This window comes from Aotus nancymaae, unplaced genomic scaffold (assembly GCF_030222135.1).
Source record: "Aotus nancymaae isolate 86718 unplaced genomic scaffold, 86718_ANA_hifiasm-v0.15.2.pri h1tg000002l, whole genome shotgun sequence".
NCBI classification, from domain to species: Eukaryota; Metazoa; Chordata; class Mammalia; order Primates; family Aotidae; genus Aotus; species Aotus nancymaae.
The window spans coordinates 51,184,891-51,201,017 of NW_026988413.1; the positions used below are offsets into that span (position 1 = coordinate 51,184,891).

At 38.1% G+C, this 16,127-nt stretch overlaps 1 protein-coding gene across 1 annotated transcript in view; it reads right to left on the minus strand.

Moving 5' to 3' along the window:
• The window catches only part of PRKAR2B (protein kinase cAMP-dependent type II regulatory subunit beta), a 106,770-nt gene that overhangs the window by 71,700 nt on the left and 18,943 nt on the right, over positions 1-16,127 (minus strand). The window contains exon 2 of the mRNA XM_012456064.3: positions 12,718-12,753. Coding sequence (XP_012311487.1) covers positions 12,718-12,753 — 36 coding nt within the window. The remainder of the gene's footprint in view (positions 1-12,717; positions 12,754-16,127) is intronic.

Consider the following 16,127-nt stretch of genomic DNA (forward strand, 5'->3'; position numbering starts at 1 on the left):
CTGTAGTCCCAGCTACTAAGGAGGCTGAGGCAGGAGAATCATTTGAACCTGGGAGGCAGAGGTTGCGGTGAGCCGAGATCACGCCACTGCACTCTAGCCTGGGCAACAGAGCAAGACCCCGCCTCAAAAATAAATAAATAAATAAAAATAAAAACAAACTAAGTTTGACTCAGAATTAAGGAATAAATTAACAATATTAAAAATAAAAAGAACATAACAACTTCAGGCATGTTAAACTCTTTGTGCCTCAGTTTCCACACCTGTAAAATGGATATAAGAAAATTCCCTTCAAATATTGTGCTAGTGATCTCATAGGTCATCTTGGGGAAAGCAAAGTTGAGAAATAGCACTTGGCACAGAGTCGACCCAGCATACATTAGTATTGTTGCCATCATCATCATCATCTACTTTCACAAATTAGACTACTAAGACTTATAATCAAAATAATCAATCTTTATTCAACAACGTGAGCTACTTCCCTTATTAAAGAAATTTATTCTTTGATAAAATTCCCTAAGAGGAGAAGGAAGTATAAATTTTTTTTTTTTTTTTTTTTGAGACAAGAGTCTCACGCTGTTACCCAGGCTGGAGTGTAGGAGCACAATCCCCTCAAGGGATCTTCCCACGTCAGTCTCCCAAAATGCTGAGATTACAGGCGTGAGCCACCATACCCAGCCTGGGAATTATAAATTCATAAAAAATATTTTGAGATTCACAGGTTACCTTCAAAACTTATAATGACATCTGCCTCAGAATCTGTCACTGATGAGACACACATTGGGACTTGCTTGCAGGTACAACCTCCATCTAAGACATTTCAGTCTCACCAACTATACAGTCTAACATCAAGATCCCTTTTAAAGGAATCATTTAGACTGGCACAGTGGCTCACAGCTGTAATGGGAGACCAAGGCAGGTAGATTCTTTGAGCCCAAGAGTTCAAGACCAACCTGGACAACATAGTCAAACTCTGTCTCTATCAAAATAAAAGGAAAAATAAATTAGCTGAGTTTGGTGGCACATATTTGTGGTCCCAACTACTCAGGAGCCTGTGGAAGCAGGATCACTTGAACCTGGGAGGTGGGGGTTGGAGTGAGCCAAAATTGCACTGCTGCACTCCAGCCTGAGGGGCAGAACAAGACTCTGTCTCAAAAAACAAAAACAAACAAACAAACAAAACAGGAAATTTTAATTTCACTTAACTTCTAATTAATTGTCTATGTAATATAACATGAATGCTTATTTTTAGTCAAAACATAATTCTAAATTATAAATTTTTTTTATTATTCTAAGAACAGCTTTCAATTCTAAGAAGTGTATTTAAAATACATTAAATAGCTCCCTTCATATAAACATACTTAAGAAAAGCAATTAAAACAAATGTTTCTAAGGACACAAATGGGGGGAATTATAAATATAAGCAAGTAAGAAGCAATATCATTTTTAAAGTAACATGAAAATAAAATATATTATTTTTATGTTACAGAATACAGAGGTAAATTCTAGGCAGTAATGTAATATATCAACATTATAAAAAGAAAATTTGGAGATCCACAAAATCTGAATAAAGTGAAAATACCAAATGGACAGGTAACCTGAAAGTAGCAGTTTATTTTTAGAAAGCCACAAGAGTAGTTATGGCAAACCTAAGTTTTCCATTTCTACTGCAGATTACCGCTCAGCAACTGCTAAACCTCAGCACATCTGGGAAGTCACTGTTCAAAAATTGCCCTCAAAACATAAAAGCCATGTATATTTGCTGTGTTTGCAGCCTATGTACTCTGTTAGGCAACGTGTATATCAAAGTATCTATACCCGTTTTTAAAGGGGAGCTATAACTTGGCATTCTCTTTTAAAATATCTAAGGAGAAGGTCAGCTCTTTCTTGATGAAGGTCAATGAAGGCAACATTTTTAATTCCTTGAAACATGTCTAACAACACAATCATTTAAGCTCTTCAGTCTTTCAAATGAAAGGCCCCCTTTTCCCACTATTCTGAAAACAATATACTGTACCATTAATATATATTTTAATTTTTTGTCAATTTATAGTACTGTCTTTTATAAAATAACATTAAAATCAGTGTTCTCTGGTTTTAGTAACTCATGAGAAAACAGAAAAACTAATTTGGGGAGGGGCAGGAAAGGGGGAAAGGGGGGCAATCTGATTCTTACTAGTAAAGGGAAGACAAGACCTGAATAGGTATTTTGGTTTTTAGTTACAACGTCAGTTTTTAAAATATCAGAAAACATCATCAAATGATTAGCTAGTGTAAAACATGTTGCTGGGCTCTCAGAGATGAGACTTACAACCCAATGATAGTAACATTCTCTAGTAATCAGCTCCAAAGAAGTAGCTGGTTCAAGATGCTGATGGGGTGGGGCTGGGGTGGACTGCATTTGCACACACTTGTTTAAAATATCAGGTTAGATTTTTAAAAGGTGGATCAATTTGTTTTCAAAATTGCAGCCTACAAATACAGTTTATGATTGGAGACTGAAGTTGCTTTTCTGTTCTCACCTAAAAAGCTAAAGGATGTTACATTTCAGAGAAATCCTTGCTGTCCCCCACAAATAACAATACAATGTTAAGTCAATCCAAACTTGGGTAAGGGAGTTAGTTGTAACACATGCACAAAATTATGTACTTTGGCCAATTAATACGAGGTGTGATAAGTTACAGGAGAAAAGAAGATATACTAAAATTATGGTGTTTTTATCAGCTTAAAATTTGAAAATCCAGTCTAATAATATATAAAAGTTTATTTAGCACTCAAAATGTGTCAAGCACCATGCTCCCAGCACTTTGGGAGGCCGAGGAAGGAGGATCACCTGAGGTCAGGAGTTTAAAACCAGCCTGGCCAACATAGTGAAACTCTGTCTCTACTAAAAATACAAAAAGTTAGCTAGGCATGGTGGTGGGCACCCGTAATCCCAGCTACTTGGGGGGCTGAGGCAGGAGAATCACTTGAACCCAGGAGGCATTGGTTGCAGTGGGCCAAGATCACCCCATTGCACTATAGCCCAGGTGACAGTGCCAGACTCCGTCTCAAATAAATAAATAAATAAATAAATAAATTTAAAAAAATTAAAAGCTTTGCCTGTATTCTCTTTTAGAATAACCACAACCCGGTTTTACAGAAGGTCATTTAAGTAAGTTGCCCAAGGTCACACAGCTAATAAGTGATGGATCTAAGATCCTAAACTATACCTGCCTGCCCTGGGCCCAGTCCAGTAGCTAACACATTGTAGGCCCTCACTCAATATTTGACTGTCAAATTTAAAAACAGCTCCAAATCCAACCTCTTCACTTCTACATCATATTGCCTTCTGTATCTAAGATAAATATCAGAAGGTTACAGTGCTCTCATTGGGAAGCTAACAGAGTTAGCCTTGAGGAAAGTTCAGTTAAACAAGCATTTACAGTGAATAAATTATAACCTAAAAACTATCAATTCAACTATGTCCTCTGCTCTGTCATCCTCGGTAATCAAGAATTAAGACCCCTCCAGACCTTCATCTTTTCCCCAATTTCATTTCCTCATGCCTTAAGCTTCCCTAGACTACAAGTATTTCAAGGGCATAGTATGTTTACTGCTGTGCCTAGTGTAGTGCCTGGCAATAGTAATTGCTTGTAAATATTTCCTCAAATGAATTGCTGTCCTGTGGCTTCCTTCTGTCCATTACTACCCTCCTTCCCAACACATTCCCCACACCCTCACGTTCTTTTATAAAACATTACTGACTTTTCTCTGCCTCAGCTGAAACTTGGTTATTCTCCAAGAACACTCCTTTTCTCTTACAGGGTACCACTCGCTGCACACAGTGGGATCTGAAAGACAGTGAGGACGCGATTGTGGCTCCCCATACTGGCATCTGGACCACTCCATGGTGCTCACACTGAAACTTCTGTGCTCCTCCGAGAGCTATGGCATACAGATGCCCCTTCCTGACTGCTACCTGGCTCACAATTTTCATTTCACTCCAATTTGCCACCATCACAGACAGTCAACGTCCAAGTTGACACCTCATTTGAGAGCCCGTCTTCAACTTATTTCGGCTTCCTTAATTCCAGTAAAATGTCATTCAACCTGCCCTTTAGCAGCCTCACCCTGTAACTATATTCATGCTGGTCCTTTCCCCAGCACACACTACCTCAGGAATCTCACATCACTCTACCCGCATGCCTGACCAAATCTTCCCATCCTTCTTGCCTTCTCATTTCCTTACTTCACATTCTATTTTTAATTTGACCTCATCCAGAGTGCCCTTTTTTCTCAGTCCATTAATTATGAACCTCATTTTTTATCAGAGGGAAAGACACGTGAACAAGTAACGATGTGTAATAGTAATGGTATCCGAAAGGAAGGAAGGAAGGAAAGGAGGGAAGAAGGGAGGGAGGGAGGGAGGGGACAGCAGGGAATGTGGTGAGCTGTAGCAAGGCTAGATAAGAGAGCCCATGGCATGCTCCAAGTATTAGCAGGCATACATGGAGGCAGAATGAGGCATGCCATGGGCCTGGAGCAGGGTTGCCACACGCCACCATTCCACAACTCCAAGGGCACCATTCATTCATGCAGGCTGTCATGACAAAATGTCAAGGTAGTAAAATAGGTATGAGTGTTTGTTTTTTTAAATAATCACTTCTTTTAGATAAATGTGCAAGATTCCTTTATAAAGGCTTTTTGTGAGAACTTTCATATCTCATGTAGAGCACACCATGGTTATACCACCTAAGCCATGGCAGTCTGCAACAAGATAAGTACAGAGAGTAAAAGAGTGTTCAGATACAATTATAGCAATTTTGATACTGCTGTGGCAATTTTACATTTTTCAAAAGTGCTGGTCTGCAGTGCACTGGGAAAACAAAAATGAAAAGCTGGTCCTTCACACAGTTGGTGAAGTAGTGACCTAAACTCTGCTTGTAATTAAAGAATGGTTGCTTTAAGTCTAAATGTCTACTCTATCAACTCATACCTGTTTTACAGATCTACCTAACTCCACGACCCCCTTTCCCCAGCAGTGGCAGTGTTCCTGTAATTAGACACACAGGGTTTGGCAGGCTACATAATTCTCATGTTGTCTTCCAAGCCCTTCCACATCTACTAGCAAAATCACCACTGTGAAGAGTCTGAGGACACTACAGAGCAGAAGGATCCTCCCTTCCCACCATGCCCCCACCTGAACAGCTGCTTTCACTATCTTCCTTTCTCCCTTCCCTGGAGGGCTCTAAGAGAACTCTAGGCAAAATGCATTTAAGTTCAAGAGATAATCTAATTTCTCATTAGCCTTGAGGTAGCTTATCAGCATTCAAGGCCTAACAAAAGAGAACTAGAAACTCAACACTGCCACAGACCCCACCTGGCTCCAATTCCCAAGGTTGCTTAAGAAATATCAGTTAACCAGCACTGCTAGAGTGTGGAGCAGGAGGGGCAAGTGGCTGGAGATGAGACAGGAGCAGTACTTGCTCGTTCACTTGGATTATTCGTAATGAATCACAGGGGAGAATCCATTTCATTATAATACTAGTCTGGGCACTGAAAGACAACAGGTGCATGAAGTGACTTGGAGGATCCCTAAATGGTTTCCATCCCACCCAAGGAACAAGCCTGGACAGAAGCCCCCGGCCTGTATCCTGGCATCTCAGAGAACCTCCCTAGGTCCCACACTCCACCCTGTCTTCCCACCTCCCTTGTCCAGGACACCTCTCATTTCATTCTGTTGCCTCAGTCGAATTGTCTTTCTGACCCTTGATTTCAGCCTCACCCTGGGTGTCATCCTTCTAACTCTTCATGTCAAGCTCTGCAGTCCTGAAGCCATCTCTTTTTCTTTCTTTCTTTTTTTTTTTTAAGACAGAGTCTTGCTCTGTCACCCAGGCTGGAGTACAGTGGTGCAATCTTGGCTCACCGAAACCTCTGCCTCCTGGGTTCAAGCGATTCCTCCGCCTCGGCCTCACAAGTAGCTGAGACTATAGGCACATGCCACCACACCCAGCTAATTTTTGTATTTTTAGCAGAGGCAGGGTTTTGCCATGTTGGTCAGGCTGGTCTTGAACTCCTGACCTCAAGTGACCCACCGGTCTCGGTCTCCCAAAGTGCTGGGATTATAGGTGTGCGCCACCACACCCGCCTCAAGCCATTTCTGATCCACTTCTGCATCCATCCAGGCACCTAGAAGCCCCTGCCTGTCCAGAAGACACATTTGGACAACAGGCTGATACTATGAAACCAAACTGGATAGAATGTGTTTTTCATGGGTTATCTACTGTTTTATTACAACAATCATCTTGTGAGTTAGGTATTATCCCCATTTTATACCCAGAAAAAATGAGCCTTAGAAAGACACAGACACGCACGCACACACATACACACACACATACACACACACACAAAAACTCTCTTTTAATACTAGAAACATGAGTAGCAGAGCTAGTACTCTAACCCTGGTCTGATTCCAGAGCCTGTACAGCCTCTCCTGGCAAGGCAGACATGAACATTTTGAAGCAAGGGTAAATTAAAGGAGGAAATAACTACTGGCCTTAAGTCCCTACTGTCCATGGCCAGTGGGCATCTGCTCACTCCATGCTATAGGTGCTTAATGGCAGAGGCAAATTGCATAGCAACATACAGTGAAAATGAACTTTTTACAGTAATACTGAATAGAAATGCCTAGAATACTCTCTTTCCTTATAGTCCTGGTAAAACCTATGTTATAAACCTTAAAGACAGCACAAATACTCCTGTGAGCCAGGCCCTGGAAGAACTGTATGATTTCTCCTTTTCACTTTGTGGATATTATGGTATTTACTACACTATGAGTCATTGTCAGCCTCCCTGCTACACTGTGCACTTCATAAGGACTGTATCTTATTCTTCGTGGCATCCTCAGCATTGTACCTGACACACAATAAATGGTAAATGTTTGCTGAAGAAACTAGTACATTAATTAAAGTAGTATTCTCCCAATATGCATTTGCCAACTATTGGTGACCACCAGGCTCATTCAAAATGAAGCTAATTTCAAAACACAAAATATGAATGTAACTATACCAGCCAATTAGTTTGATGATATAGAAATGACCTCTGGGAAAAAATAATTTGGTGGTTAAAGCAGAATAACCTTAAAGTAGAAACAATGAACACCAAGGCTACAAAATATTTTCCAAACAAAACAAAAGGAAACATATGTTCCATGAATCAAGGAAGCGTATGTTCCTTGTATCAGATTCAAGACAAGATCTGAACTTCTGCTATTTCACTAGTTTCTTGGGAACTAATTATTTCTGTTCAGGGTGATTTCACTGAGATTTGTAATATGACATTTTACACAGTAGGCATGTGAGATTCAGATTTTCAGACTTAATTTCACCTGTGAATTATTCTACATGATAGTTTAGAGAAAATTATAAAATTTTAGCTCTGCTAAAAATATACAATAAAATTCAATGTCCAAATTATGGTGAAAAGTTGAAGAGTGGTTAATCATATGAGAAAAGAAAATTCTTCTGTTATAAGAAATAATTACTTATTAGAACAAATAATGCTCAATGGTAGTCCTTGAAAGCAATATTAAATGTCAATGCAAAGATTTCATAGACAGCAGTGGGGCATACTGACCAAACAGCACCTGTGCTCACGCCATCTATGAATGTGTAAGAGGCAATCTAGGGAACTGTCTTACAGTTAGGAATAACCTTCAAAACTCTCTAAAAAAGCAAATTTCAAAAACTTCAGGGAGTCAATTTATGAAAGGCAAGGAAAACTGAGTCATGACAATTAAATGCAATACAAAATCCCTGAATTAGCTTGAATTTAAAAGAGAAAGAGAAAACATGATAGGACAAGTGAGGAAATGTGAGTCTAGACTCTGTATGAGATAATAGTATTGTATCAAGGTTAAATTCCTTCAGTGTTATATTACCTAGAAGAATGACCTTTTTCTTAGGAGATACAGGTTGAAGTACTTAGGATTCCTAAAAGTTTCAATAAAAAATAAAAGAGTGTGTGTCTGTGTCAAAATGGAGAGGAGAGAGCATATGCAAAATGTGGCAAAATAACAACAACTGGGGCCCAGAGAAAGGCACTCACTGAAATCTTCTTTAAACTTTTCTAGAAGGGTAACTTTTTCAAAACAATAGCTTAGGATTAAAAAAAAATTCAGAGTTTCAACCTCATGATGTAAGGCACAGTCTCAAGATTAACTGGACATTGCTAGCTCCTCCCCAATTCAGAAACAAAACCACAGAGGAAAACCATTACAATTTTTTTTAAACCTATAATGTGTAAACAATAAAAAAGATGCCTATATTAAAGGATTAATATCAAACCGTGTTGTGACTCTCTAAGGCTTTATTCTGACAGGTTAAGGCAAAATGCTGAGGGGTTTACTGCTTCGTTTTAAACCACGTTCATGAGAAGAGAGATGAGAACCAACATTTTTAAAATCCTAGGCTTCAGCCTCCCAAAGTGTCGAAATTATAGGTGTGAGCAACAGCGTCCAGCCACCACCACTAATTTTTAATACTCACAACAGCAAATTATATATTATTTCCATTTTCCACCAAAAAGAATAATCTTCAAAAAAAACTAAAAGCTCATATTGTAAAATGGATTATGTGGCCAGGTGCAATGGCTCATGCCTGTAATCCCAGCGCTTTGGGAGGCCGAGGCGGATGGATCACCTGAGTTCAGGAGTTCCAAGACCAGCCTGGCCAACATGGCGAAACCCTGTCTCTACTAAAAATATAAAAATTAGAGCATGGTGTAGTCCCAGATACTTGAGAGGCTGAGGCGGGAAAACCGCTTGAACTCAGGAGGCGGAGGTTGCAGTGAGCCAAAACGGTGCCACTGCACTCCAGCCTGGGCAACAAAGCGAGACTCCGTCTTAAAAAACAAATAAAATAAAATGGGTTGGATAATGATTTCTCTGTTATTTTTATTTTGTTTTATTTTCTGAGACAGGGTCTCACTCTGTTGCCCAGGTTGGACTGATCTCAGCTCACTGTAACCTCCGCCTCCCGGGTTCAAGCAAATATCTTGCCTCAGCCTCCCAAGTAAGTGGGACTACAGGCAAGCGCCACCACGCCCAACTAATTTTTGTATTTTTTGGTAAAGATTCTGGTTTCACCAAGTTGGCCAGGATGGTCTTGAACTCCTGACCTCTGCTGATCCACCCACCTCGACCTCCCAAAGTGCTGGGATTATAGGTGTGAGGCACCACACCAGGCCTCTCTGTACTAAGGATGTACTGATAAGAAGGGATTATTAAGAGTTGAAGAGCATTTTAAGAGCCCAAAAGCAGTATTTCTTTTTCTTTTGTTTAAAAATGGGACTATGAGGCACTGTTTAAAAATAAGGTTATGGGGTGCTGTTAGGATGGTATCAGATATATATCTGGATTTCAGAAGATATATGACAGTTTTTCATCATGTTTTGTGGAACTTACCCAATCTAATCAATACGGTTGGGTCCTATTCTTCTGGTGCCTATTTACGCTTCTCTCCATTAGTCATGCTCTACACTACAACACTACATCCCTTCCACTCCTGTACCAAGGAGGAAGCTGACTTACACAACCCTGAGGCCTCTACAAACTCTTAAGATTCTAGGAATTCTGTTTGAAAATCCTGAGTGAAACTGATTCCTTTTGCTTACAAAAATAAACACTGACAGGTTTGTGGGCCAGCACTGAACATATGAAGAAGACAAGAGACTATGGCACAAACAATGTTACTAAAAAGTGTAAAACTAATCCTAAATAACGTATTTGTTAAGTATAAACATTCCTCTCATCTTCATAACAAAATAAAAAGGTATATAAAGGGGAAATATTTCATTTATTCAGGTTTGAAATATTTATATTTGATAGTTGCAGTATATCAAAAGCCAAAAACTCAAAGATTTAGGGAAGTCAGTTAATGAGTTACTAATTATGATTCATAATAATTTTTTTATTTTCAATCAACAATGACTGAACACCTAGCACTATACATTATGTATTTATTGTTGTAATATACACATACAGAATTATTGTTGTAACTTTAAAAATAGATGAATAAGAAACAAACTCATATGTTGTACAGACTTCTGGTTGATTTTACCTGACTTATTTTCTTCCCCTAAATTGCATTTCTTACATTAAAATTTTACAAGTTATGAAAATAAAAAGTATTTCTGAAATAAAAATCAGAAAAGGTATCATAAGAAATATTTTTAATCATCAAATACAATTGACTGCATTTTGAGAAAATAACATTTCTTTTTTATTTTTAGGAAATGTTACTTTAAAAAAAAGTTCATGTATATCTCTACTACTAAACCTCATGTTAGCCACTAAATTAAATTAACAAAAAAACTGTGGCATTGTCACCTCGGGATGTCTTAAGACTGTTTCTATATTCTTTGCCAAAAAAGGATTAAACAAACTTTTATAAGTAATAAGAAAGTCTGGGACAGGCACAGTGGCTTACATCTGTAATCCCAGCACTTTGGGAGGCTGAGGCAGGTGGATCACCTGAGGTCGGGAGTTCGAGACCAGCCTGACCAACATGGAGAAACCCCGCTTCTACTAAAAGCACAAAATTAGCTGGGTGTGGTGGTGCCTGTGTGTGGTAGCAGTAATCCCAGCTACCTGGGAGGCTGAGGCAGGAGAATCCCTTGAACCCAGGAAGGGGAGGTTGCGGTGAGCCGAGATCATGCCATTGTATTCCAGCCTGGGCAACAACAGCAAAACTCCGTCTCAAAAAAACAAACAAACAAAGAAATAAGAAAGTCCAAAATAAAATACAGACATGTAGATGATTAAATAGATCCCCTTCCCTTTTTTCTTATACCACTGTTTTTTTAATCTAAAGTATTGAATAATTTTATTTTCCTTGCCTGAAAGACTAATGCTAAGCATTAGTCTCAGCACAGTGCTTGATCTATCAGTGATACTCCATAAGTTAGTTCTCTTTTCTTTTGAATAATTCATGTCAAGACTCATTCTCCTAATGCTTTCCAGCATATTATATTATTGGGATAACAATTTTACTCCTTGTAAAGCTTACTGCTATATATAGTGTGACTACTGAACTTACTTTCTTTGATGATCAAAGAAATATTGCTTATTTATACCAAATTGTTTCCTGTTGTTTTCACTGACATTTCTTATTAACTGTCATTCTTGGAATAAATACAACATTTGATTTTAATGTGTATGTTTGTGTGGCATTACGTTATCTCTACATTTCTGGCCAAGTCTTGCTAAAATGTACTGGATACACATAGGGGTGGGGTATAAAATAATGGCATTTCAAAACTAACCTATATCCTGGAGCCCCTGATCTAGCAATTAATGATACATATATTGTACAACAAATACTAATGGAATGTGCCCACAAGTAAGTGTCGTATGTTATACAGCTTGAGGTAGAAAGGGTGATTATTTATTCTATGGCTCTTAACAGTGTTTCTGTTGAAAGAATTTCACCTCATGAAGACAAGGCATCACAATACTGATACTCTCTTCTTCTTCCTTTCCTGTTCCCGCCACTGTTCATAAAGGCCAACTATGCTAGAATATGATCACAGTTGATAGTTCTTCTTTGGGATAAAATTTGATGCCCTACTGGCATAAACATAACCTCTCATTCCACAAAAGGCATTACAGTCTACACTTTGTTTTTACCATTTAAAATAAATATGCCTTGAGATTACAAAAGCTTGGAATGATAAAGTACATTTTATTCCAACATAGCACATTATCCTTATAGATCTGGTCACTACATAACAAGAGTAAATTATACCAGTAACTGCTGACAAATCAAAAATAAAATTTATAGCACAAGTGGAAATACAGTAATTTTGTGAAATAAATGATTCATTTATATAAACTCCAAAGATGATTTGTTTCGAATGTTTATCTTGCGTTTCTTAACAAAAAATTTCCTGGTGTAAAGAGTAATTTTCTCAAATCAAACATTACCTTCACTTCATTTATCCTCTTATTCAGAGAAATGATATTCCATAGGGTGAATTTTCTAAATAATAGTTTAACTATCTCAATGCACAAACTCATTTTACTTAAGCCATTCTGGATAGAAATGCTCTTAATTCTAATTCATACTTCCCCAGCAGTTTAAATAGTACACAGTATACTGAACCTAATGTAAGCCCTTGTTAATGGCTAAGGCCTATCATTCTGACTGCATTAGGTTACTGTGGTATATTTAAACCAGCAATAGCCTCAGAGGCACAAACAAACATAAGGCAATTTGCTCCTATTCTAAATGGCCCCATAATGACAAGTTCTTATATCTGCATTTGAAGAGTTCTCGTGTCTCTTATTAAAAAGACATCACACATTCACTTATCACTGTTTCTAAGGTGTCCTTTACCCATCTGCTAAATCACTGCTTCTAGATTATGGCTGGTAAATCAGACAACCATGCAGGTAGTAATTCTATCAAGAGCAAGAATAACAACCTGGGCTGAGAGTCTCCATTTTAAAAGGTCCACCAGTTTAGTACACAGTCTGATTTTCAGTTTAGCCACTCAGAGGACATTTTCAGTTGCTTCCTAGACTGTGATTATATCAGATGGTTATGTTTTCTGAGAAAAATAACTGACAAATAAATGCTTACTACACAGCAATTATTCTCTTTGTACCTTCTTGTCCAATATTATCATTTTTTAAATTTCACCATTAGTAAGCAAAATCCATAATATAATCAGACTTACCTGAGGCACGCCTTGTGAATCGGTTTATAACTGGAGCTAGAAGAAAAAGCAGAATAATGTGATTAGATTAAGTCTAATTTTCCCAAAACCCTGAAAAGGCTCAAATTGGTAAATGATCTCATAATTTAACTAAAGAAAAAGATGGATAAATAAGAAAAAATGTCATATACAAAAGTTAAATACTGAAATTCACTAATAATCAAATAAGTATAAACTAAAATCAATTATTTTACCTATTAGCACTTTAAAGAAAAAAAAAAAAATCCCCAGTTATAGACAGCTGAAGCTACTTAACTGGGAACCATATAAAGTGATACAATAGTTTTAGAAAACAATCTGGCAATTATAACAAGTACCATAACAGATTTGTGTCATTTAACAGAGTAAATCTACTAGAGATTTATCTTAAAGGAGTACTTCTAGTGAAGGAAAGAGCAATATATGAATAAATCAATTCAGCAACATTATTTTTTAAATGATAAAATTAGAAAACACAACTGAAATTGCTCATGTATGTTGAAATCATCTTTAGGTGAAGGATAGTATATCCTTGAAAGTCTCAGATTCATAGTTCTGACAATTTTTGTATAATCCAAATGTCCATAAGATGCAAATCTGTCCACTGAAGGCTGCAATCTCAGGCTGGTGTGTGCACCACTCAACTGGCAAGCCTACCATCTGCCCACTCCTGCAACTCAACTCAGCTCTGTTTCTTCGTGGTTTTGATGACATAGTTATCTCAAGAACTGAGGTTTTTAAAAACATTTCTTTCTTGAGAAAAGCAGGTACATTTCTGGTTCATCTTATATAAAAAAGGACATCATGTACCATGTGGCATATTTTGGTAACACAATGTCATGAGTCTACTTCAATACTTAGAAGAGTAATTATGAAATTTGTTTACACTATGGAAAAAATTTGTTTACACTTAGGTCAAGTAAAAAGAGAAGACAAAATTTTTATCAGCACTATGGCTGCACTGCATGAAAAATAGGTATGCACAGGAACAAGTACTATTACAAAACTATGTCTGATGTGTAGTGCATTGATGCACTTACAATCATACTATCAAATATCAGCATCTTTGGCCAGGTGCTGTAGCTCCCAACTGTAATCCCAGCACTTTGGGAGGCCAAGGCAGGCAGGTCACCTGAGGTCGGGAGTTCGAGACCAGCCTGGCCAACATGGGGAAACCCTGTCTCTACTAAAAATAAAAAAAAAACCTACCCAGACAAGGTGGTGGGCACCTGTAATCCCAGCTACTAATGGACAGCTGAAGCTACTTAACTGGGAACCATTTAAAGCGATATAATACCTTTAGAAAATAATCTGGCAATTACATCAAGTACTATAAAAGACTTGTGTCGCTTAGAAAACATAACTGAAATTGCTGAGGAGGCTGTAGATGAATCACTTGAACCCAGGAGGGGGAGGCTACAGTGAGCCAAGATTGCTCCATTACACTCCAGCCAGGGTGACAGAGCAAAACTCTGTCTCAAAAAAAAAAGAAAAACAACAGCATCTTCATACTACTGATGAGTACATTTTACAGTAAGCCTCAGAGAAATTTATTAATTTGTTTTAAAGCACACAACCACCCTGCATCCAAGCTGGAGTATCTGAATTTATGACTATCTTGCATCAAAACGCTGCCTGAGAAAGAACAGAAAGTGAAAATACAGATTCCTGATATCATACAATAAGAGGTGAGTATTATCTTTCATCACGATCTTCATTTATAACAAAATTATATCCTCCAAAGTGACTGAAAGACATACAATTTTTACTATTTATGTACAATACTTTAGCCATATATTTGCACAGTCACAAATTACTTACATTAAAAACTTGCATCAGGTAAATTATGATATGTATATTTTACCACACATACACCCAAAAGGCCCATCAGTTTTCAAAACCCTTTTTCGCAACTATGAAATTTAGTCTAAAGAGCGCCTCCCCAGCAAGCCACAAGGACGCTGAATGGAAACAAAATGCAAAAAAATGCAACCACAGGAATGCAGAACAGAGTGCTGGCAGATGCAGGCAAGATGAAGGTTAAAAACTTCTCTCAGCCTTGGGGCAAAAATATAGTAGACAATTTCTGCCCTCCCGCCCTCTCCAGCCTCTCTAGATGATGAAGCCACAGGATTGTGAGCTCCTGGTTTGAAAGGTTGGGAAGTCTTTGTTTTCCTGGGGTCCTTAGGTTTCGGTGTCTTTCTGAAGTGTTTAGGGCAGAGGTTTTCCACAAAGGTGGCAGTGCTCTCTAGAAGATGTTTTCTAAATTTGTGGGTGTAATTTTGATTGTCACAGTAATCAGTTCAGAGGACACCCTTCCTTGGCTTTTGTCAGGCAAATGCCACAACAATCCTGCACAACAAAAAACTGTCCTGCACATCCCACAACTTTGGTCCTGTATGACTTTTAAAACATCCCACCAGGCATTCATATCGGAAAAAGGTCCATTTATAACCATCAAGGCCTAAATCCTAATAGCACTTTATATAAACACGATTCATTTATGCAGTTTTTTTTATTTTAATAATTTATTTTATTTTTATTATTTTTTTTTAAAAGAGAGAGAGACTGTTAAATTCTGGAGGGCAGTGGTGTCATCCTAGCTACTCACTGCAGTCTGGACACTCCTTGGCTCGAGATTCTTCCACCTCAGCCTCCAGAGTACTGGGACCACAGGCATGTGCCATTGTGTCCAGATCATTTTTTTTTTTTTTAAGAGACAGGGTCTCACCATGTTGGTCAGGCTGCTCTCGAACTCCCAATCTCAGGTGATCCACCTGCCTCAGCCTCCCAAAATGCTGGGATTACAGGCGTGAGCCACCGTGCCCGGCCATTTATGCAGTTTTAATATACATCGAATTTTCTAACACAATGACAACATAAATCAAATTTGTGTGTGTGTGTGTTTTTTGTTTTGTATTTTGTTTCTTGCTTTGTTTGGAATTTTACTAACAGATGTTCATCATTTCAGAAAACCATGTGACTGCTATAATGCCCCTTATGATATCTGGATTGCTAGTACAATGCTTTTTGATCAGATTCCATGTGCAGCTTTTATATTCATAGTGCCTCTACATCGAGGTAGGAGAATCTAACTGCACTGTCTTCTTGAGTACATACTGAAGCACATACCTACTGAAATACATTTTACTTGCTATAAATTATTTTACTTTATTTCTCCTTGGTATTTTTGGTAGACATTCTATCAATTTCTAAATTGTGGGTAGACAGGCTATATGACCATGATTTTCATTTCCTGACGGTAAATGGGGCATGGGACTGGACAGTTGAGAAGACGGCTGCATCAAGCAAGTGGTATGCAGTAGATAAGGTAAATGGTGGGTTTTGAAAACAGTCACCAAATATCCAATCTCTCATGCTCAAATCCCTCC